We start from the raw sequence: 22,719 nt of genomic DNA, 5'->3' as shown, positions 1-22,719 counted from the left end.
GGCAGTGACAGGGTGTGCTCAACTTTGCCCACACCAGGGTAGGTCAAAGCCCATGAGAGAATGAGCCTGAGGCCATGATAATGCTAATGTCCACCTTCTCCAGGCAGCAACAGAGCTCGGGATAGGGCACCTGTTTACAACTGGCTTGCAAAGTGGTGTTGTCTGATCTCAGCACTGGACTTGGCCCCAGGCTTAGCCAATAGTGTAGATACACCTGATTTAATCACTGTTTTGCCCTAAAATGCCTGATGTGGCCATTTAGAATGGCAACCCTAAGAGGCCTTTGACTCACAAGGGATATATAGCACTTGCTTCATGACAACAGTGGAAAGTTTTAGGACTGAACACAGTGCTCCTTGGACCCATGTGAACTTACCAACCTCTGACTGTCCTCCCCTACCCTGGTCATCCTGTCATCCAAATAATCACTGAAGGTCTGGTCTCTGTGTGATGCTGGGATTAGCCTGAGCAAGGGGCTGAGCCAGCTGGCAAAACAGAGACACTAAACCTCTCCTTTAGCCTAATCCAAATGACGTGTCTGATTAAAGGCACTTGAAATGCCAACAGAAGAGAAGACCCTGCCTACCCTTCCTACTGAAAGTGAGCATGTGGAGATTTATGTGCTCTGTCTTTTCCTGCTGAATGAGCGCAGCTGGTGATTTAAGAGATTTATGCTCCTTTAGCTGTAGATTTGATGGCCCTTCTCTGGGATGAGAGCTGCACTCCTTTACACTGCAGCTTGGGAAGGAGTGTGGGCTGGCTATACTCATCAGTCCACATGGTATCTGAAGCAAGTCCTGAACTTTCCCTTGACAACAACACTCTTGGCCGGTGAAGCAGTGGGACTGATGCATGGTCTGAGCTGTGGTCACCACCTCTGTGCTGTCTCACTTTGCAGACTCAAAGCAGAGTCAAAAGACCTTAGAGTTAGATCTGTGGCAATGAGGAGAAACCCATCTCTCTAGGATGTACCTCTGGAGAATACCTCCCTACCTCTTGTTTTTACTCACACCCTGCCTTGCCTGAGGTCCTGTACCCAAACTCTATACACTGAAGTTTATTGTGGCATCTTCTCCCAGAAACATACCATTCTGTTGTCCTTTGTCCTTCCTAATGTCTGATAGCCTATAGTGTTTCATTGATGCAAATGCAAAACATAACCATAATGTTGTTATTACTGGTTTGGGGTTTTGGTTTTGTCTTTTTAACCTTGGTGCCCGAAGCTGTCATGCACCTGAAATGTGATTAAGGCCTGGACTGCTCAGCCATTTCCCCTCGCTTGCTGGCAAGCTTCAGCTGAATTTCTCCCCATGGCATTATCTGCTGCTGTGCAGCTCCAGGGGTGCTTTGACTGCTCCTCAGCTTACCCACCTATAAGTGTCAACCACAGGTTTTCCATCCTGCATGGGTATCTTGCCACCATGCCTGCTCTTAAATATGGCCCAACATGTGTTTGAAAGTGATAGCTCTCAAGGGTGGGTTGAACGGCCAGGGGAGACCACTGCACCATCTAATCTGACCTGGTGTAATAACTTCTAGTATAACATAGATTGTTTTCATCCATTTTCTCCTGAACTGAATTCCAATACTTGGATTTGACCTAGGTACCGAGTTAGCATGTGTGGTAGGAAGGAGTGAGGGAGGTCACAGTGCCCACAGCCCCTGTCCAGACAGACTGGGCAAGTGTGGGAGGGAAGGTGAGTTGCAGACATGAAGCCAAGCTGCTGAGGTAATGAATGAGGCAAGGGTGAGCGATCACTCTTTCCAATGAGCTGTGTCCAGAGGCAATATTCGTTGACAGCCTTGACCTGATTGTCCCAGGATTGTCTACATCACAGTTAAATCTGCAGCTGAGTCATAGGCAGAGGCAAGTGTATTTTAAGGGCATTGTAGACACTTTGGCCTTTACGGGCTGCAAATAATTTTTGTAGGTAGCTCATGACCTGTATGAAGGGCAAGCAGTGTAGGTACTATGACAGAGGAGACCTTTACTTGAAATCTTGGCAAAGCCTGTCAGTGCAAGATCAGCTCCTTTCTAGTTGGGACAGGAATTAGATGAAATGAAGGCAGCAACTGTCTTTGCCCTGATGGAGTGACTGGCCCCTGGAAGAGCCAGGAGAAGGCATCATTTTTGCTCTCTATGGCAATGGTTCCCCAGAAGGCAAATTGAAGATGGGATTGTGTTGCTGTTTGATCTTATTTGGGGTTGTTCTTCTAGAGTTCGGTTTGCTCAATGGCTGTGGTATTTTGATCCATGCAGGCAACAGGGCTGAATAGGACATACTGATAAAGTATTACTGCCTATGTGTTTACTCTTTACCTTGACCTCAGGAAATATTTCTGGTAGTAAATGGAACATTTAGTGGTAATAGATGGCAAGCCGTTTTCAGCACTTCTCCAGCATGCTCAATCCTGCCTCCAAACCACACCACTTCGCATGCTGTGTTGGTAGGTGCCCAAGGCTGGCAGTTTCTATGAGACTGAGATCTGCTGGGTTGGAAGGTCCTAGCGATAGAAGTGCCAGGGAGAGACATGTGAGTTGTAGCATATAAAGGCATTTACTTTTGCTTCCTCTGGTCTCTGATGAATTGTTCCCAAAGAGCCAGTCCTAACACTTCCAGGCCAATGTAACCTTTACTTAATTGCACTATTGCCATAACCTCATACGGCCCTTTAGATACCAAGTGAGATAAGGCCCCTGCCTAGGGGAGCTCACACTCATTAACAGTGATGGATTATGACATTGACTCCTGGGATTAAGATCAGAGGCTGATAACGTGGAGGAGAAGTGTTATGGGGACTACATTGTTCTTATCAGTTCTCAGCACTCACAGGGTTGAAGCAAACAATAGATCCATTTACATCACTTAATACACCCTGCTACAACCCTGTGTGCAAGCGGCTGTTGACTCACCAGCAGGACCTTGTTGAAGCTCAGTGTTCGTGACCAGGCAAGATTAGAAGGTGAAGTTGCACCAGAGGAGGGAACCTGCTTGACACAGAGGTGGCAAAGTGAGGGAAGCTGAGGAAGCATGGTGGGAAAGTGGGGTGAAGAAGACATGCAACTTGGGGTTGGGCAAAGATGATGCTACAGTGTCAGAGAACAGCAGAGCCTGGGAGATGAGGGGAGGATGGCCCTTCCGCGAGGTGGACAGTTACATACAGTCATTTCTCTATTCTTCAATCTTGGACCCCCTTTATGGGTTGTGACCTTTGGTCATGGTCCCTTGTTCAAATAGATTTCATTAAAGCACGGTAGGATGGTGTCAGGGCATCAACAAGATGAAATTTGATCACGCTGCAGGGTAAATAAAATAGTGGTAGTCTAAAGCTGGGAATCAGGTAAAGCAGGCAGGGAGGGGAATATGCTGGTTAGGAGTGGACATGATGAATGGAAGGAGCAGTTAATGGTACTTCTTGGCACGCAGGGCAGGCGGGTTTCTCACAAATCTCTGCTTGTCACATGACGTCCTAAGAGGCCTTAGCTACATTAACTAGAGAGGTTCTGCTGTCCCTGAAGGCAAACTCTTCCTGGGGTTTCCACAATCCATTGGGTTGAGTATGAGTTTATCTTGGTGTGTTTAAAAATCACTGTGCCTTGTTGCAGCATGCATTTAAGTACCTAAAGGTACTTAATACATGACCCTAGATTGCCCATGCTGTAGTTTCCAGCAGTAAGAGGGGAAAGGAGGTTTCTCTTTCTGTTAGGGAGCTGAGTGACTAAGGCCATCCATGGGTAGGCTTTCAAGGAGTAGACTGCAGGTGACTTTGTTATAGAATCATAGAATGGTTTGGGTTGGAAAGGACTTTTAAAGGCCATCTAGTCCAACCCCCTGCCATGGGCAGGGACATCTTCCACTAGATCAGGTTGCTCAGAGTCCTGTCCAACCTGGCCTGGAATGTTTCCAGGGATGGGACATCTACCACCTCTCTGGGCAACCTGTGCCAGTGTTGTAATACAGACAGATTTTTATCTAGCTCACACTGATAAAACAGAGCCAAGTTCTTGTAGGCAAAAGGCGTTACTTTGTAATAAATAATCATACTGTAGAAAGATTAGCCCATGATTTAACAAGGAAGAACAGACATGTGCGTCTTCTGATGTGCAATCACTCATGTGACCATCAGGGTTGATTATTCTGAATAATCTAGGTCTTTAGCCCTTTTTCTCTGAGCGTATAAATGATTCTCAGTTATCCTTGAATGCTTTTGGATAGGTTCCCAGAAGAACTTAAATCCTGGATGGCTTTGTGACATGTTTGTAAGCAACTGTCTTCTCCAGCACTGGTATGTTGTTACCTCTCCCATGATCAGGAAAAATCTGGCTAGTGTATTTGGGGAGCACATGAACAGCTCCACGAGTCTGAAGTCAGAGCTGTTTGGGTGCGTTTCTTTTGTTGCTTGCTCACAGCTTGATCTAAAAGCACAGGTTTCTGCAAGTGTTACAAATAGCCATCATTCTTTGAAAGGACAATGGAACAAATGAACGTGCAAAACTTGCTGGCGTGATTATGGCTCACGTCGCAAATGGGGCCTCTGTTACCTCCTTAGCTTTATGACGTAAATCTGCGACATACAGGTTAGCAGCCTCCTCTGGGAGAAGGATTGTTGTAAGGACAGTGTGCCTTTCCTGCACGGCATTCTTGCTGACATTCCTCCTCTGCTGTCGTAGGCTTCAAAAGTCCTTGGCCTGCCATGTGCTCTAGCTTGAAGGGTGGCACTGGTTTCACCTGGCTGGTCTATGTGAGTCTTGTGGATTCCTGATTGTTTGCAGGATTGCCACCCTGGGAGGCAGTGAAACGCTCACAGCTGTGATTTTCAGCTGTACTGGAAAGGAGCTGATGGCTGGTTTCACTTGCTGTGAAGGACCAGTCCACAAGATCCCAGCAGAATTTAAGCTGGAGCTGTGCAGACTGCATCCCTTTTGTGTAAATCCTTCTTTGGCACCAGCTGCTCCTGAACCTTGCTTGTGCTGAAGATGAGAGACAACTTCAGCTTCCAAGAGGTATCAGTCAGGAGAAAGATGTTTTTCTGGAATTTTCATAAAGTATAAAACAATAAACATTTTTGTACTAAAGAAAAAAGCTTTTGGTATTCAGTGGAGAAGGTCTGGATATCTCAATCTAATTGAGCCCATTTCTCAAGCACATTAGATGTAATTTATTTCTGTAACACCCCTCTGCTTCTTTTCAGCGCATCTGCAAACATCTCAGGGATAAGGATAGATCTTATTTTCTGCTGTTCCTGCTATTCTGCTCTTAATCCCGAGCACAACTTTCAGTTCACAACATCTATCATTTTCTATGTTAGTGGGCATTTGCCCTTTCAAAACTAATCTCATTCTCTCTCTGCTTTGTATCAGCTTTCAGCCTTTAGCTTTGGCTTAGTAAAATAAAAAATTGTAACATGGCAAATTCTTCCCAAAGCTGTATCACTCATGTTTCGGCTAAATGTAATCTCATGCTCCCTTATGTAAAATCCCCACTATGTTTTGGATGGGCTGGTCTGTCTGCTGCACTGCTGTGTGGATCCTCTATTTCCTGAATCCGTTTTTGGGTCTTTTCCAGTTAAACTAATGTAACCAAACAGTGTCTTCTGTAGTATGTAGATGGTGATCAAATGGTATGTAATCTGCCCGCATGAAACCTTTACTGAATGCCTCTGTAATAGCTTTTTTGCTATCCTAGTCCTCAGGGAATGCTGCTCTTGTACCTGGACAGAGCACGTCTCTGGTGCTGTGGACTCTTTTGCCAGGTCACATGTCTTTCATCATTCTTCACCCCACAGAGATGAAATCCTGTGCCTTTAGGTGTTTTGGAAGAGAAATGAATGGTATGTACTTTCCAACAAGCTGCTGAGGGCAGCAAGGGTTGAGTGAACTCCAGCAAGAGTCCTGCTCATGGATGCCTATGGATGGACACTGCAGTGACAGGAATGTGGGTTCAGGGAGCCCCAGAACAAGCTCTAGTAGGAGAGTGTTGTGGCTAAGGATATTCAAGCATAAGTAAAATTCAAAGTGTTTGGTGGTGGTGGTGAAGATAGAATGCTTCCCCAGAGGGGCTGGTGCCCATGTCCATCACCATCAACAGACTGCAAACCAGGAATGGGAAAATGGAAAAGGGAGGGAAGGCTCAAAGAGCCATTCATGGTGGGATGGCCAAAAAGGGAAGGGGTTTCTTGGGGCAAAGAACAGAAGTTCAATATCCCTGTGGGCTTGTTTAATTGACTTTTAATTGTTCCAAATTATTGCTGTGTTCCTTGTCTCTTGGATAAAACTTGGGTTCATTACACACAGCAAACCTGCTAGCTGCTCACAGTGCCTGGCAGAAAAGTTACACACAAAGGTGCATCTTGTTGCTAAGGCACCACCACCCAACACTTGCTGTTAAGTGGGATTTATCTCTCCAGGGAGGGACAGTTTGTATTTTGAAGATATTCTGTGCGTAGGTAGGGTTGAGTCACCTACGCAGTTCAGATAAGGGTAAGTTGAAGATAAGTGATCTGTTGGGTTATGCTGAAGTAAATCGGAGAGATGTGTCAAGGAGTTTATCGTTCTGGATCTTCCTATTCAGGTGAAAACTGCTGCTTTGTGTGCAGGGGGTGCATGAACATAGGGAAGGGTTGTATCTTCCTCTGGCTGAGAGTAAAGTCAGGACATTCCAGGCAGCAGGAGGTGGCTGAGGATCCTGCATTTGCTGTCAGATGCTGCCACTTGTTGTAGGTGTTCACTGTCATGTGAGTAGAGGAAAACAAAAGAGAGCAAAGGCAAGATGGGGATGAACTAGGAATGTGTAATGAAAAATATATAGGAATTCCAGATATAGGAAGTTTTCTTATATTCTTGTCCTGCAGACAAGAGAAAGTTCAGGTCAGGGGAGACAGATGTAACACAAGCTACTACTTATGTGGCCTGTTTGTCGTCACTAACAAAACCTCATCTACCTTTTTTACATACACAAAAGGTGTTCAGCATCAGGATAGCTAGTGAGATGAATGACCAGTTCACTGGGGCTGGCAGATGAGGTGACAACATTTCTATAGACTAGCAGTGAAGAGGCCTTAGACGGATTCCCCTTGACTGCTTGCTGAGAGTCTTATTTGTGTTTTAGCATCTCAGCACAAATAATGTTGTATTTGTTTCTCCCATGAAAAGTTAAACCCCAGAAAATGAAATATTTTGAGCGTGTAGTTCCATTCTGTATTTTGAAGAGCAGTAAAGACCCACTCGCAGTTTTTTTTAGAGAGCAGGCATTTTCCACTTACAAGTGATGTTTTTGCTTTCTCCAAAGTAACATGACTTTCCACCTCCCTCTCTCTTTCCTTGTGTGAGAAACCAGGGTTCAGAATCGCAACTTGAAACAAAACTAGATGGATTCTGCTCTCCTTTATATGATCTAACTCTCTAGAGTGTGGTACTATATATCATATGATGGCTCAGTTCCCAGAGAGCAGAAATGCTGGGATCCTCAGTCGTCCACCTCTTAACCTCCAAGTGTTTTGCTCATGATTCACTGGCATGACCAGCGAACCAAGAGAGCATCACGGTGGGCAGGGAGTTTCCTGGACTACCTGGTAGAAAGGCTTTGGGGAAGATGTCGCATACTTCGCTCAGAGCCTTTGCCTATTTCTTGAGCTACCATCTAGAATTAGCCCACTAAGCTGTTTCAGTGTTTTCTCAGGAGCCTTCCAGTACTCATGACAGAGTAGGGTAGAGAATTCAGTCTCTGTTCAAATGAGTACATAATGTGAGATGATTAGAGCATATAGCAAGGTAGATAAGGGTAGTATATGCCTATGTGGTATTGTGCTGAATACAGGTACCAGTTCAGGACAGAGAAAGGAACACCACTTCTTCCTCCTCTTGTGTATGTGGGTCTGTGAGCATGCTCTGAGATGCTCATGTTACCTGCTGAATTAGACCCTTCAGGCAGGTTAAGAGGAAGGAGCACTTCATTCAAGAGGATTATTGGCCAGGCATGAGTGGCTCAGGATTCAGATGGTTCTGGACGTGTCCAAGAGCAAGGAGCTGTGCACATGGGTGTGGTCACCTCCAAGATGACAAACCTACTTGTTGGTGTATATGCATGAGTAGTCATTCAGGCTTTTGTTAGGATCAGTGTAGTTCTAGTCAGTAGTGTCCATGGGGTCTAGAGAATGATTCAGCATGCCCTAAAATTGACCTCCACATCTGGCCAGCTGAATTGCTGTCTGGACTCCATGGACTGCATTGACTGTATCTCCATTGGCTAGAGCAGGACTTTGACATTTAAGACACATGTAGATGGCAACATGTAGACACCTAAATTTAATTTTCTTTATCTGTGGTCCTCTGGATACTTTATAGGCAACACATAGTTAGGCAGGAATTTTGAGGATCTAATCTTGAATTTAGGCTTAAGCTGGACATTAGCCAATACACAGTCATGTTGTGCCTCTTGGGAGCTGTTTCATTGTGGGCCTAGACCCTTTGTGGATCTACACTCACGGCCCAGATTTGTCCCATATAACTTGGTTGTCATTAAAGTGGGCGTCTAGTTGCCCTCAGCCCTTCTGTGGTCAACAGAGAAAGATAGGCTGCTCCCACTTAGCTGACTATTTCAGAAAGTGGTGTATTATCATGGAATTACTGAAGCGCTTCTCTCTCTACCTTGAATATCTCTCTCCACCTGGAATCATTCTCTCCCCCCATGAATTGTATAAAGTGTTTGTAGCTACCAGGCTCCAAAGGTTGGCATCTCAACAAGAGTCTCTGAAGACAAACAAGATGTATCTGGGCCTTACTGGGGCAGCATTTGGTGAGTGCCAGACATTATTATCACAGAGACCACAGCAGGAGACAAGCATTGCCTGACCACAGAGACATCTAAAGGATAAAGACAGGCAAGGCAAGTTAAAAAAAGAGTGTGATACATCTTCTTTTAGAGATGAGAAGGAGAAATGCAGAGGGTTTGCCTGGTATGTGTGTAGTCACATCTATGTGTGTGTGTATGTGTGTAGACACATATATTGGATTCTTATGCAGGGTGTTCAGTGCAAAGTCATGTTCCCATTCTGTTTTTTTTTTCAGTATAAGTCCTAGAACTTTATGCACAGATCCTTAATGATAGTCAGGCTGTTAAATTTGTAGCTCACTGGTGTTCTGAAACATTTTTTCCTGAAATCTAGAGATGTATCTGCTCTACCCTGTTTGTTTTTCTAGACACATGTAATTGTCTTGCCCTGCACATTTGATTGGCCTTTCACAGATGTTGCAGCCTCTGCAATACACATGCAGAACGTAACCTGGCAGCAGGGCAGAGCATCCCACCCTCTGCGTGAGGGCGAATTCTACCTCAGCTTGCAATGACAGTGCAGGAAGTGACCAGGGAGGTTACTTTTACTCACCTCAGTTTGTAACTTCCCTCTCTGTTTCTTAGAAGCTGTTTTCAAGTTTTGTAGTCTCTTTAAATAGCCTACTTCTGTGTCTCATAAGCAGCAGGTATGGAAAGGGAAGGTATCATGAGATTATTAGAATGGCCTCTTTAATAGAAAAGGAAATTCAAAGATAGAGATGCAACCCTTAATTCCCTTCATTTAGTTTGTTTTAAAATAAAATAAAAAAAAAATCTATTGTTAGGAGACCAATCAAAGATTTTCTATAAAGTTGAAAACTACACTGCTGGGTTGTCCTACATTTTCTCATGTCTATGTGGTATGAGACTACAGACAGTGGAGGATAGAGCTATGAGTAGTGTCTTCACCTGTAGCAAATCCTTTGTGCAGGCAGCAATGTAGTCCAGAGTGGCTGATTTTCTTGTAGAGTATCACATCCTCCCCCACCAAAACTATATACTACAATGTGTTTTATAGCTGCTTTATGGCTGAGGCACCAGGACTGCTTGCTGGAAAATTCCACTTGAAAAAATTCTTTCTTTTCTTTCCCAGTACACCATGCCAGAAGCATGCTTTTCCTAGTATTATTTCTTTAATTATACTAATTAACAAATCTGATCCTTAACCTCCCACTGATCTCAGCCTTATTCGATTAAACTGTTGATGAATCTAAGAATATTTAATCTGAAGTGAGGGGATTTGTAGTTTGTCAGTATTCCAAGCCCATGGTTCCCCCCCAGTTTCTAATCTATATATTTTCACAGGAGGCAAAAGAAAGGAAAATACAGATTTTCCTAGAAGGTGTTCGCATTTAAACTCCCAATTTTGCAATCATGTGCACATGCAGTTTTATTTACTCAAAAAAATAATCTCATTGACCTCACTGGGCCTAAAGTGGAAACAATTGCTCTAACATTACATACACAACTGAGCCGTATTTTCCTGCACAGGTACTGCTATTTGATCACAGGAATGATTTCGTTGCTCGCTTCTAAGTGCTTGAATTTGTTGTGAGAAAAACCTTCTCACGGCAGTTGAATACGCTTCACATCTGGGGCCAGCTTTCCAGCTGCATCGCTCCCTGGGGCAGTTTGAAATACTGGTATTGTGGGCAGGATTTCATCCAGCCTCAGACTGGATCTTGTTACCCCAGTCTCTGAGGCTCTTGCCATAACATGAAGCAACATGACCTCCTCTGTCACAGGTTTGCCATTTCAGCCTCCCTTTTGCTGGTTCTCACTGGCATCCTTCTTCAGCGTGATGCCCAGAACCTTTCCTGGGTGATGCCCAGAACCACCAGGTTGCAGAACTACTTGTGTTCCCTCCCCGTCTTTATTTCACAGAATCCCAGAATCATCTTAGTTGGAAAAGACCCTTGAAGCTCCTCCAGCCCAACCATGAACCTCACACTGACCGTTCTCAACTCCACCAGATCCCTCAGCACTGGGTCAACCTGACTCTTCAACCCCTCCAGGGATGGGGACTCCCCCCCTGCCCTGGGCAGCCCATTCCAACGCCCAACAACCCCTTCTGCAAAGAAATCCTTCCTAAGAGCCAGTCTGACCCTGCCCTGGCGCAGCTTGAGGCCATTCCCTCTTGTCCTGGTGCTTGTTCCTTGGCTCAAGAGACTCATCCCCCCTCTCTGCACCCTCCTTTCAGGGAGTTGGAGAGTGCCATGAGGTCTCCCCTCAGCCTCCTCTTCTCCAGACTAAACCCCCCCAGTTCCCTCAGCCGCTCCCCATCACACCTGTGCTCCAGACCCTGCACCAGCTCCGTTGCCCTTTTCTGGACACGCTCGAGTCATTCAATGGCCTTTTTGAAGGGAGGGGCCCAAAAATTCTCCCCCTAAAAGGGTGGAACAGCAATAAATCTGCCTTTTTTAAGAGCTGTCCTTGCGCCCAATATTGCCCCTATTTCTGTTCCTCTTTCTACCCCCAGACAAGTACTTCTGTCAGGCAAAGGGCAGGGCTTCAACATTGCAGTCTCCTGTGGTCTGGCCCTCGTGTGTGCCAAAGGTGTCTTTGGCCCCAATGCTGGAGGCAGGGTGGGCAGCAGCCCTGCAGTGCAGGAGCTAAACCCCAACACGTGCAAGACCAGGAGACTGTGCTTACAAACAGTTGGGCACGAAAGGGTTCTCGCTGATGAAAAGTGCAGGAACGTTATGCGGCAAAGTTGTTTTGCTTTGCACTGAAATGCAATAGCAAGTCAGGAGGGCTCAACCTCAAGGCAGGTAATTTAACCGTCAGAGCCCCTTTGCAAGTGAAACATCTTTAAATATTAATTGGTGTAGGAAGTGCCGAGGAGCCAAGAGAGGTCCATGCTTCTTGCTGAGCTGTGTCTAGTCCCTGTCTGGGGGATGCTGGTTGACAAAGGCTGGGATTGTGCCAGGGCGTGTGTGCTCAGTCAAGCTGGGTGGGTGTCTGTGTGCCAGCACCTGATCCTTTTCATTTATCAGCGTGGACGTAGCCTTTGGGGACCTAAGCCCCAGAGCTATGAAATATTAAGGCTTCCAACTCCTGTTTAAACATTTCCCATTTCTATGCATGGGAAACTAAGCACCTTGATCTATCTGTGCCTTTAAGAATAAGCAGAGTGAGGGTCTTAAGTCATTGGGATGTATTTGCTTTGAGAGTTACCCTGTTTCCCCATCTCATTCAAAACCTGGAGTAAGCTGAACTGCTGGTAATAAAAAAGGCCTTACCACCTGAAGGCAGGTTTCCATGGCAAGACAAAGAGAAAGCATCATTCATCTGTGTCTAACAATTCACTTGCTATAGTGGCCTTTGCAATGCCTAGACTTTGAGGGAGGGGAAAATAATCAAGTATTTATTTTGAACGCACAGCCCTGCTTCCTTGTGGCTACCGTCTTTCTTAGCAGGTGAATTTTTCCTAGCTATGGCCAAATGCTGTGCCAATTCTATCCTTTACACTAAATATCAAGATTCAAAAGATTAGATAATTATCAACACTAGCATTCTTTATACTGTTTATATCTCATGTACAACGTGTTAAAACCAAAGAAAACCCACAACAGTCCTGGAGGATCAGATAAAGGAGATTGTATTATTGCATGTCCCCAGATTTAAGCATCTAAAATGCTAGTGTGCTGCACTCATACCTCTTGCTTTTGGTCCTGTTTCTGCAACCAGCCCTTGGGTCTGGTGCTCAGGTAACCTGGGCTGAATGTTTTGTCCTCCCAGTTCAGCATTATCAAGGGTTTATGGTCTCCACTGCATGGATCAATACTGGCCTCTTCTGCACTTGTCCAGATACTGGTTTGCTGGGGGAAGGGGAAATGAGGGCTGTAGCCTGTGTTTTGGTACTGCTGCTGGTGCTTTCAGCATGCCCTGGGATCCGTGAAGAAGCAGAAGTGCTTTGGGAAGGGAGAGAGGAGAGCTCTGCTGACAAAAATCTGCTGGTCCTTGCTCAGCATCCTGCAATTTCTCATCTGAAGTTGTCATTTCCACTTTCCCTTCCCTTTCGTCCAACAGCAAACCCCAGGCAGGACTCTGAGGTGTGTGGCTGCAGTCAGGGCTACTGGGCAGCTGAACCACAGCAGAGAGTACTGGAGGACAGGAGACACACCAGTGTCAAATGGTGGAAACGGGCAGTTGCTTGACGTGGAACTGGGAGTCTTGGACAGGATTATTCACATCAGACAGAAGCAATGAAAGTGGCTTAAGAAATGGCAGCGAGGCAATTGATTTGAGTTAAGAGTTTTGGATAAAATCTGATTTCAAGCAGATGTTTTCAAGTGGGTTGGTGTTGTGTTTTAATTTTTTTATTTTATTTTATTTTTTTTTTTAGAAATGTTAAATGCAGTGACATCTCTTTTGCCATGTTATGCTGACACTGAGAGGGAACTAGTCCAGGAAAGAACCCCAGAACTTCTGCCCAGCATAAATATGAGTCTGATACCATGTGTGGATTAGAAACAAGAATGCAAAAAGAGTGCTTGAAAAAAATTGTGACTTGAATAGCATTTATTTGATGTAAAGAAAGAAAAAAAGAACACTTTCAATAATAAGATAAATTGGTTCTGTTAGCAAAGACCGTGTTATGAACGATAATGGGAAAAAGCATGCTATGCATATTCTGACTGATATACATGTCAAATTATCAAATAACTGTTATTTTGCATGGGGTGATGGGAAGAATGAATTCTCTGGATAGCGTAAAATGAAGAATTAATTCTGAATGATGTGCAAAATCTTTTTAATGGCTGAGACATGGCACTCATCTTTTGTTGTTTTTCTGTTCTATGCATATGGTTTCTTTATGGTACTGCCAAAATGTCCCTGTTGCTCAGCAACAGCAAGCTGAAATAGCACTAGTCGGAGGAAATCTGCTGATTTACACTGGTCATAAAGTGTGTACTCTTACTCGAGTGCAGATTTTGACATTAAAGTGAAAGCTAGACTTTGTAGGTTTGCCTCTCTGGGGCACACATGGTCCTGGGTGAGGAGATGTCAGTTCAGACAGCAAAAGATATCCCTTTCCATCACAGTTTGACAGATGGAGAGGTGCATCCTCTGGACAGAACATGACCTCATCTAACCCCAATCTGGGGGCCTGTCCAGCATCTCCCCTAGGAACAAGTCCTCATCTGGTCTCGAGGAGGTTTCCAGCTCTGCCTGCAGCTCTGCAGGCACGACATTGCACCTTTGGCTGATCGTACCTCCTGTACGGAAGCAGACTTTGCACTTGCACATTTAAGAAGGTATTGGTGCACCAAAATGCCATAAGTATAAAGAGCAGAAGTTAGAATTTTCCTAAATATCCCCCACACACTGATATAATAATTTTATTTTCCAATGTCTTCTAGACTACTCATTCAAGAGAGAACCTGTCTTTGAAAGACCTTAGTGATGATAAATAGGGAATAATTTATACTAAACTCAAAAATGTATGAATATTTTCTTTGAAAAATTAACTCCACACAGATTATGTAGTTATTTACCAAGTAAAACACAGGAAATGGTACATTTTTACAAGTGATCTCTGGAGTGTCAGTCATACAGAAATACTGTCAAATATCTGAAAACCTATCACTTCACCAAAAAATACTGCCAGCAGTTAATCTCGAATATTTCTTACTCAGATCTTTTTGATGTTCTTAAAAAGATGTATTTTTTCCCAATCTCAAAAATCCAGAGTAGCACTGGTCACAGTCTACTTTTTATTTCTTCTGCTACAAGAACAGGCTTCGATCTGCTTTCCCAGGAGCAACATTACTGCATGTAAGCTAATGCCAACTGAAGGACCTGATCATATGGAGTATTTGTGGTGAAGATGTCAGCTTCATCATGAGATGAAGTATCTCGATGAGCCAAGCTGAAAGGTGGCTGAGTTAACACCCATTGAGGTGACCAGCACTGTTGGGTGTGAAGTCAGCTTCCTCCTTCCCTACCTGCAGACCCCAGGAACCTGTGCAGAGGAGGCACCAAGGCTGGTCTGCCACAGAGCTCTTCTATGTCCATCAGTCTCCCCAACCATCTCCTTCCCATTGCGGAGCAGAGAGAAATGGCAGAGCAGCAACTTCAGCAGCAGGGCTGGGACAGTGCAGCATTTTGCTACTTGATATTTGTGGGCTGAAGGGGACGGTGTGGGGAGAGAAGTCAAGAAGATCAGTTCAAATTAATTCTACTTGTGTGCAGACTGAACAGAGCCATTTTACTGCATAGGAAAGGGACAGCAATGAATCTGCTGCTATCCCCTGCTTTGCTAACCCATGACCAAGTTCAAGTATTAAGAAAAATCATGAGATTAACATAAAATCATGAAATTTATTTATTTTTTATTTTTTTTTTTTAAGAAAAAGATTCTTTTCACTGGCATTTTCTTCCTTGGCCTTTGGTTTACAGACTTTTCCCTGCAACTGGGTAAGGTCGAAATATTTTTTTCATGAAACATTAAAGCCTAGTGCAAACTAAAACATCCAAAAGGTGGGGCTGATAGACACTCCCTCCCTGCCATTATTGTGATTTTTACCACAAGTCTTGCAAGTGTTAGCAATGCTGCCTGCAGTTTATCTGTGTCCATCTTGTGTGTGATGATGCTAATGCACATCTCTCTCCACTGGGCTTGAGACATCCTCCAGGTAGAATTCTTCACCACCTATTTTCTACTTAGCAAAGGGTACTCTTTATTCCATTTCTCTGCTACTATCAAGCTCTCTAAGATGTATCCTATTACTGTTGTAAGCTGGTTTTAACCATTAATTAGGAGTCCCATCAGATGATGAGAGATGCTCTGCTATTTATTGCTTTATGTCCGATTGCTGTGACTTGGATTTAACAAACAGATTTTTCTTTTCAACTTCTATGTCATATCCCCACTGCTTAAAATTCAAGTGTCTTTTCAGACATATGTGCTTTTAAATCATTACAGATTGGTCTTGGGAAAGGTCCTTCCAACATAGCACAGTCCTATCTAATCAGGGTAGAAAAAAAGAATGTGGTGGGAAAAGTCTCTCCATTCAGAAGTTGTCAATTTTTTTCGGTCTTTCGACTTTATAGCACAAAAATCACACTTTCTAGGGAAACACCTTGCACTCTTGCCTTAAAATCCACAAAGTATCTCTCTTCTTGGGTGTTTATACCTCACAGCAAGACCTCTGATGCTTCTTCATCTTCAGGTAATAAGCCCGGTTGGCTTCTGGATAGGTGACTTTGGAGAGTGGCAGCTTGTAGATGGCAGAGTTGTTTGTGGTTATTAATAGGAAGGTCAATGCAGACAAACAAAAAGACCAGGTTCCTGATGGCACTCCAAACTGCAAAGAAAAATACAAACCACCTGTTTAATATGTGTCTTTCTTTCATTTGATCCCCCAGCCCTTGAACAAAACTGAGAGCCAGGCAGTTTGGAACAAGCTTTCTCAAGGAAGTCTTGGATTGGTTTTGCATGGAGTCTCTCCCTGGGAGGCCAGGATTTCATAATGAGAGGTTGACATTGTGCAATAACTTACAACATCTACCAGCTCTAGTGAGAAGGCTGACTTTTCTTTGAGTGTCTGCCGTGGTCTTGGATGGAGATGAGACAGGAGTGGATACCAGAAGCATTCAGCTTTTCCCTGTTGTACTGACTACTTTTTGGCACTTGAGCAAGGCAATTAAACAAAATTTGGAGTTTCTTTACACATGTAGAGGGCCTTTTTCTCAATCACTTCAGTCACAAAGTATAGACATAGAATGATCTCAGAGGTGCTGAGGGCTGAGCTGTGGAAGTTCATGTAAGCTCCAAGAATGAAAAATGGTGATGATTTTAAGTGGCCTGTTTCAGTGGGAACCACACCAAGCCCCCTGGACAGTTTATGTCTCCTGTCCCGAACCAGTTCTGCCTTTGGCTGAACTGTTCTCTGAGTCTTGGTGTTTTATCCCACAAGCCAGGATAATACACAGTGTTCAAGTCTGTTGTCAGAAATAAAGCTAGTATACTACTTACCACAGACAACATGTTAGTCAATGTTGCTCCCAGGTAGGCACTGAAGAGCGCTGTGGAAATGAAAGGTAGTTCCTGATGAGTTCAGTTGTTCATGGAGGAGACCAGCAAGGACAAACATTTCTCACTGCATTGGGTCACTCATGTTTATGACCATGCCTGGACAGCCCCCTCTTAAAGTTCTTTCCTTTGCACTGTGTCCCCTCTAACCTGGAGCTCACGGAAAGGGCAAAACAATAAAAAAACTGGAGTGATGAAAAATGTGACTATGGGAACAGGGGCTTTTGAAAAATGCACTGACGTGGAAACTATGTAGCTTGATGGATGGGGTTAAAAAGGAAAATAACCCTTCCACCCCCATCTCTCCTGCCTCTAGGGCTAGAAGGTGGGTCAATGAGATACAAAGCTAAATCTTTTTTATATGAGCACTGAATGAGCGATAGTTTCACTCCCAGCTCACTGTGATATTGAAATTTCATATGGAATTGCCTTATAAATAATTCTTCAATCATTTTGTGTTGCCTAGCTCATGCCTTTGGTATCCATTTCAGTAGACTGGGGAAACTGTACTAACTACATCTGTGGACTGATCTTGAGCTCCAGTTTTCTCAAAGTTTAGATATGTGCTTCTGTGAAGAAAGAATTTGAGCTGGTATGTATGATAAAAGCATATGAAAAACAATACGATTCATCCAGCACTGTTGAACAAACAAAATTAATGCCTCAAAACTAAGCATCTAATTTCAAAGACCTTAGTTAATCAGTGTCCACTGATCACATCTCTTGTTTTGAACACAACTCTTGGCTGAAAGTGAAAGCACTGCTTTTATTTTGTCAGGCTGTGTTAGAGCAATGGCTCCAACATCCGCCTCAATCATTCGTCAGTCCAGCCAAAGTCCATCTGCCTGTCTAGAGGTGGCCATCTGGCTTCAGCCCACCTCCGGTATAAATGCAACTTGTCTCACTTCAAAAGGGAACGGGACAGTAATGAAAGTCTGTAGGGTACGTACCACAGGCAATTGCCAGCAAATGTGTCTGCCAGGTGAAAGCGTAGAACATGCCTCCGATTGCAATGCATGAGAGGGAGCTGTTGTAGCCCCACAAGCCAGCGTAGATTTTGCTGAAAGGTGTTGCTAAGCTCAGTGCTGGAAAATAAGTCAAAGATGCATCATTCTTTGGCCAGAGAGATAAAAGCAGCTAAGAAAGGGCATGAATCCAGCTTTCTACTTTTCTGTTTCATATACATACACAGAGTTCCTACTTGCAGTTGTGTTACTACGGTCTAAGACTAAAGCCACTTTAATCTAATACGATCACAGCAGAATTTGCTTCATGCTGCTGAGCTGAATTTAGCCATGCGATTTCAGCAAAAGATATATGAGTGAATGAGCATACGTATGAACCTTAAATGCATCCCTGAGGCCTGCACATTCAGACTGATGGCTATGACTTTTATTAAGCTGCTCTTAAACCCATCAGAATATATCTAGAAATGAAGTATTTCATGATAAAAAATCATTTCATTCAAAAAGATGTTTCTTTCTTCTGAAGATTTCCACCATCATAAAATGAGGTAAGAGAATAGGGAGGTCAATCAAATGAATTCTTGAAACAGAAGTGTATGTATATTTTTTTTCAAGCAGTCATTCTCCAATGGAAAAAACATTTGTGACTGTAAGTGCTCCATTCACTGCAGTCCCTCTTTTATTCTCCATGCTTTCATATAAATCTGTGACACAAGTCAATTCCTTACCTGCCAACATCCCCACTGCTGATCCAATTGCCGCATGCAGACAAATGAGCGGAGAAGAGATAAATAAAGCAATCAGAAAAATTCCTCCAGTCCAGGGGTTATCACAGCCATAAACCTGACCCACCCCAACTGGAATGGATTGCAGGAGCTGCAGGAATTAAAAAAAAAAGAAAAACAAAACAAACAAAAAAAAAGACAATTTGTTATTTGCTTTGTATTTTTTTTTTTAGATCTATTTTTCTTGCTCAAGTTCATGTTGACATCAAAATAATCCTCTGAGCCTTAGGGGAAAGATATTACTCTAGTATCTATATTTTTATGGCGCTATGCAGGAGAATAAAATGTTTATTTGGAAAGGTCCCACCTGAATATCAACTAAAAATATCTGAACATGTGCCTGCACTCAAGTTTGTAACCATTCTTCCATAGTAGTATCTACTTGCTCATTTCTAATCAGAAAGATGCAATTTTAAAAATGCAGCACTCTGTACATGGAAAAAATGAATCAGTGAGTGAACTGGTAGTCTCAGCACAACCTTAGCTGTGGGTCGCTGATCAGTATATGCACAGTGACAGGTGATTAGATTCTAGAGACTCTTTGAAGCTTATAATATATACATTTAGATCCAACTGCAAATGAAAGATACCAAAGAGATTCTCATTTTCAGGCTCTCAAAAAAGTCAATTCCTAGAGTAAACCTTTACCTTTTGAATAATAGCTATGTTATAAATGCAATTTTGTATTGCCAGGCCATAATGCAGTAACATAAATGAAGAAAATATGATTCTGTACTGGTTTTCTTTGTAAGTGGAGAAGGCTGTTGTCTTTAAGATATCCTACCATTGGCATTTCAGCATCTGCCCAGGTGATGTTTGGTGTTGCTGTTGCAGGCTGAATGACAGTTGTCGGGAAGAAGAGGTTATGGTGTCCTGATGCAGCCAGATAGAAGGTCAAGGCCAAGTTGAAAGGCAAGGTGAAAACAGGCAGATCCCACTTACAGAATACTGAGCTTAAAGAGCTGGTGAAAACAGGGCTGAAAGAAGAGTAAAATGATCTCACTAGGAGCTTGACAGCTAGGAAAAATACCCAAACCCAACAAAAAAAAACCCCAACTGCAGGAAATTCACTATTTTTTATAAAAAGCTGTTTAATTTCCTCAGTCTTTCTGATAAAATCAGAGGTATGCTAGGGTCACTCAGTAAACCTCTTACCCTTCCCAGGACAGTTAGCAAGGCACAGATTCCCGTTGTGGTATGCAATATATGTGGGTGAACTTGGTGACCATGAAGCAGGCAAGATCCTCCTCTCATGTGGAGGATCCAGTGATTTAATGAGATTACTTCCCAGCTCAGTCTCAGTGTTTACTTTTTTCTTTTAGCACTCGAAGTGAATTGAATTTAGGACACTCGTGTCAGGTCTGAATGAACAGTGAAGAAGGCTGTGTGTCCTTGTTCAAGCTTGTGGATCAAGGTCATTAGAAGAAGAGGCTAATATCAAAGGTCTGCTTATTAAAGTGACTATAACACCACATGAACTCCAGGCAGACAGATGATATGTGTGGTTTAGCAATCTCCAACTAGACATTTGGGGGCCAAAGACCAGCTTTCAAAATTTTTGCTGTCCAAATACCTAGCAGAATACATATGTCCAAATACCTGTCATATATATGAGTAAAGTATTATTAGTTATTTGTTTTCATTAGCATCAACCATCATGTCTTGGGACCACTGAACAGCTTCTGTGCCTAGAGAGGTAAATTTTCTTGACATTTTTATAAGATAGCTTAAATTGATGAAACAGTTGTGGTTGATGGTGGTAGGGAACGGTGAATATAATGTTCCTCTTGAGACAAAAATGAATTGACGCATCACAGCAATATGGTTAACATTTAGGTCATTGAATTACATATGATCAACCATCAACTTTCCTTTCCCCCATCGGGTTTATTTGTGATTGTGTGGGTATTTTATTTGTTTTGGGATTACATTTGAGTTTAAAAGTGCAAATAGGGATACAGAATTAGTAGCACATATGTGCCAATTGTGTTTCTTTCCCATTGTAGTCTATATAGTGCATAAAAATACAACAGCTCAGTCTCAGTGTGGGGACATTGGGACAGGAATGAGAAGCAGAGGAGCCATCTGACTTACCATGTCATGGACACCAGTGTTACCGGCAGTAGAAGCCACCAATGGTAGTCTCCCTTAGCAGAGAAGACGGCCATGAGCAATCCCACCAAGACCCCGTTATACCCGTACAGGCCTGCTGCTATGGCTGATCTGTGTGAAGGAAACAACCACCTTGAAATCTCCCCTGTGGGTGCTTTGCTCACGTCACCACCTCCCTCCCTATGCAGTCACGACTCTGTGTGATGACGATCTGCCAAGGGTTATGCATCAACCTTCAACTTCACATGCTTGAGTCCCATGTCCTCTGAGCCACTACCCCTTCTGCAGTTATGTCCAGTGTCCCTTTGGACCACATGCAGGTGGTGGGAAGATCTGTCTGGTCCCACCAGACCAGATACATAGCCAGTGAAGGCTAGATATATGTTTTCATCGATGGCGTTTGTTTAACGCATAAGTCAGCATTAAAGTGACAGTCTGGTTTTCGGGGGGAAAAGGATGGACTTACCTGTCCTGACCCAGAATAAGTGCTGCAAAAGTTGAGACAACTGTTCCTAAACAGCCTGTGAGTGTCCACCAAGGGTTCTGCACTAGGAAGCCAGCAACCACGACAAGCCCACTGAGGGGATTGTTGACAAACATCACCTGGGATATCCCACGCAGCACCCAGTCAATAAACTGGATCATGAGAGGTTTATCTAGAAGAGGTCAAATTAAATAATAATAATAAAAAAGCAAACCCCCAAATATGCAGATGATACTGACTTGGGATTTTTTTTTGAAACTCAGGAAGAGTTTTGGCAGTGGAACTTGGCAGCAGGGCTGGAACAATGAATCAACAAGACTGTAAAACCTGACTGGGATTTATTATGGTCTATAGTGAAGTCTTACAGCTGGAAAGCTGACATGAACAGTGTGGTTCCCAGAGTCCCCTGTTATAAAGTACCCTGGACTGGTTTCATATGAACCGGCTAATTTATGATGTCTGTGCCTCAGATGGCAAATCATGTATGTATCCTGTTGCTGATTTATTATGGGGACAAAACATATCTACCTGTGTGTAATTTAACTTCACAGTGGCATTAGGCTTGACAGAAACTGCTCAGCTGAAAGGACAGAGAATGCTATGAAGAATGGCAGAGCACAGAATAACCATCCTGGGCTATGTTCTGTGGGACTAAATTCACTTTGTACATGGCATGTTGGGAGGTAAATGTCATCTCAGTCATCCTCAAGATTTAAGCAGTATGTGGATCTCTGCACAAAGCTGAGTTTTTTTCCTTAAGAAACGTAAATAAATCAGGGCAGAGATAAGTTTCTGTACTACTCCAACTTGAATCACATTACTGAGAAGTTAGTTATTACTCCTTTGATGTAATTTTTCTTTGGAATCCCCTAATTAGTCACGATAAAGTAGCTTTACCTTTTAGCCAGGCTCCAAATTCCTTCATGTCTCCAGTGATGTACCCAACAGCTCTGCAGACCCTCTTCCCAGCTTTGCTTAGTGGATTTGGCTTTGCTGACTTTCTTTCCCCCTTGGTTTCTATCTTCATATCAACACTGTTTTCCATGTTGATGTTCTGACACTTTGGTAAAATTCAAGGGGAAAAAAAAAAGACAGTTCATTACAATAGCTCTTACTGATCCCTGTTTATATTCTCTGCCATGTACTATTGCTCACTACGTGTTATTTTGGAGCCAGAAAGAGGAAAATCCTTACTCTGAACACCTGATTCTCATGTTTCCATGAGCACATTCTCTCTTCATGTGCTCCTGGGACCCTGCACTGTCCTTCCAGACTTTCATGCAGTCATAGATGTGAATACCAGAAGGAACCACTGAGCCTTGTGTCATAGCGGTATTTCAGCTGATTTTAACACCAGGCTCAGCTATACCATGTTTTCTAGAAATCAAACAGCTCTTGATTTAAAGGGTGAGTTCAAGAAGAGCAAGACAGCAGATTCACAGGAGTTAAAGCCTACCTCAAGATTCAGCTTGATAGAAGCTCAAGTCAGAAGTTGGTAGAA

General features: G+C 43.4%; 1 protein-coding gene across 1 annotated transcript; it reads right to left on the bottom strand.

The window, feature by feature from the left end:
• Nucleotides 1–12,975: 12,975 nt before the first annotated feature.
• On the bottom strand, nucleotides 12,976–22,263 carry LOC141937494 (urea transporter 2-like). The gene is made up of 8 exons (XM_074855233.1): nucleotides 22,116–22,263; nucleotides 21,201–21,390; nucleotides 20,717–20,845; nucleotides 19,407–19,599; nucleotides 18,566–18,713; nucleotides 17,823–17,957; nucleotides 16,816–16,865; nucleotides 12,976–16,144 (listed from the first exon to the last, which is right to left on the bottom strand). Exons 1-8 carry the CDS (start codon nucleotides 22,261–22,263, stop codon nucleotides 15,968–15,970), a joined length of 1,170 nt encoding a protein of 389 aa, XP_074711334.1. The 3' UTR covers nucleotides 12,976–15,967.
• Between the last annotated feature and the right edge of the window lie 456 nt (nucleotides 22,264–22,719).

The sequence above is a fragment of the Strix uralensis genome, chromosome Z (genome assembly GCF_047716275.1).
Source record: "Strix uralensis isolate ZFMK-TIS-50842 chromosome Z, bStrUra1, whole genome shotgun sequence".
Classification (NCBI taxonomy): Eukaryota; Metazoa; Chordata; class Aves; order Strigiformes; family Strigidae; genus Strix; species Strix uralensis.
Note: the sequence above shows the minus strand (reverse complement) of the source record. Positions and strands in the feature narration are given on the sequence as shown.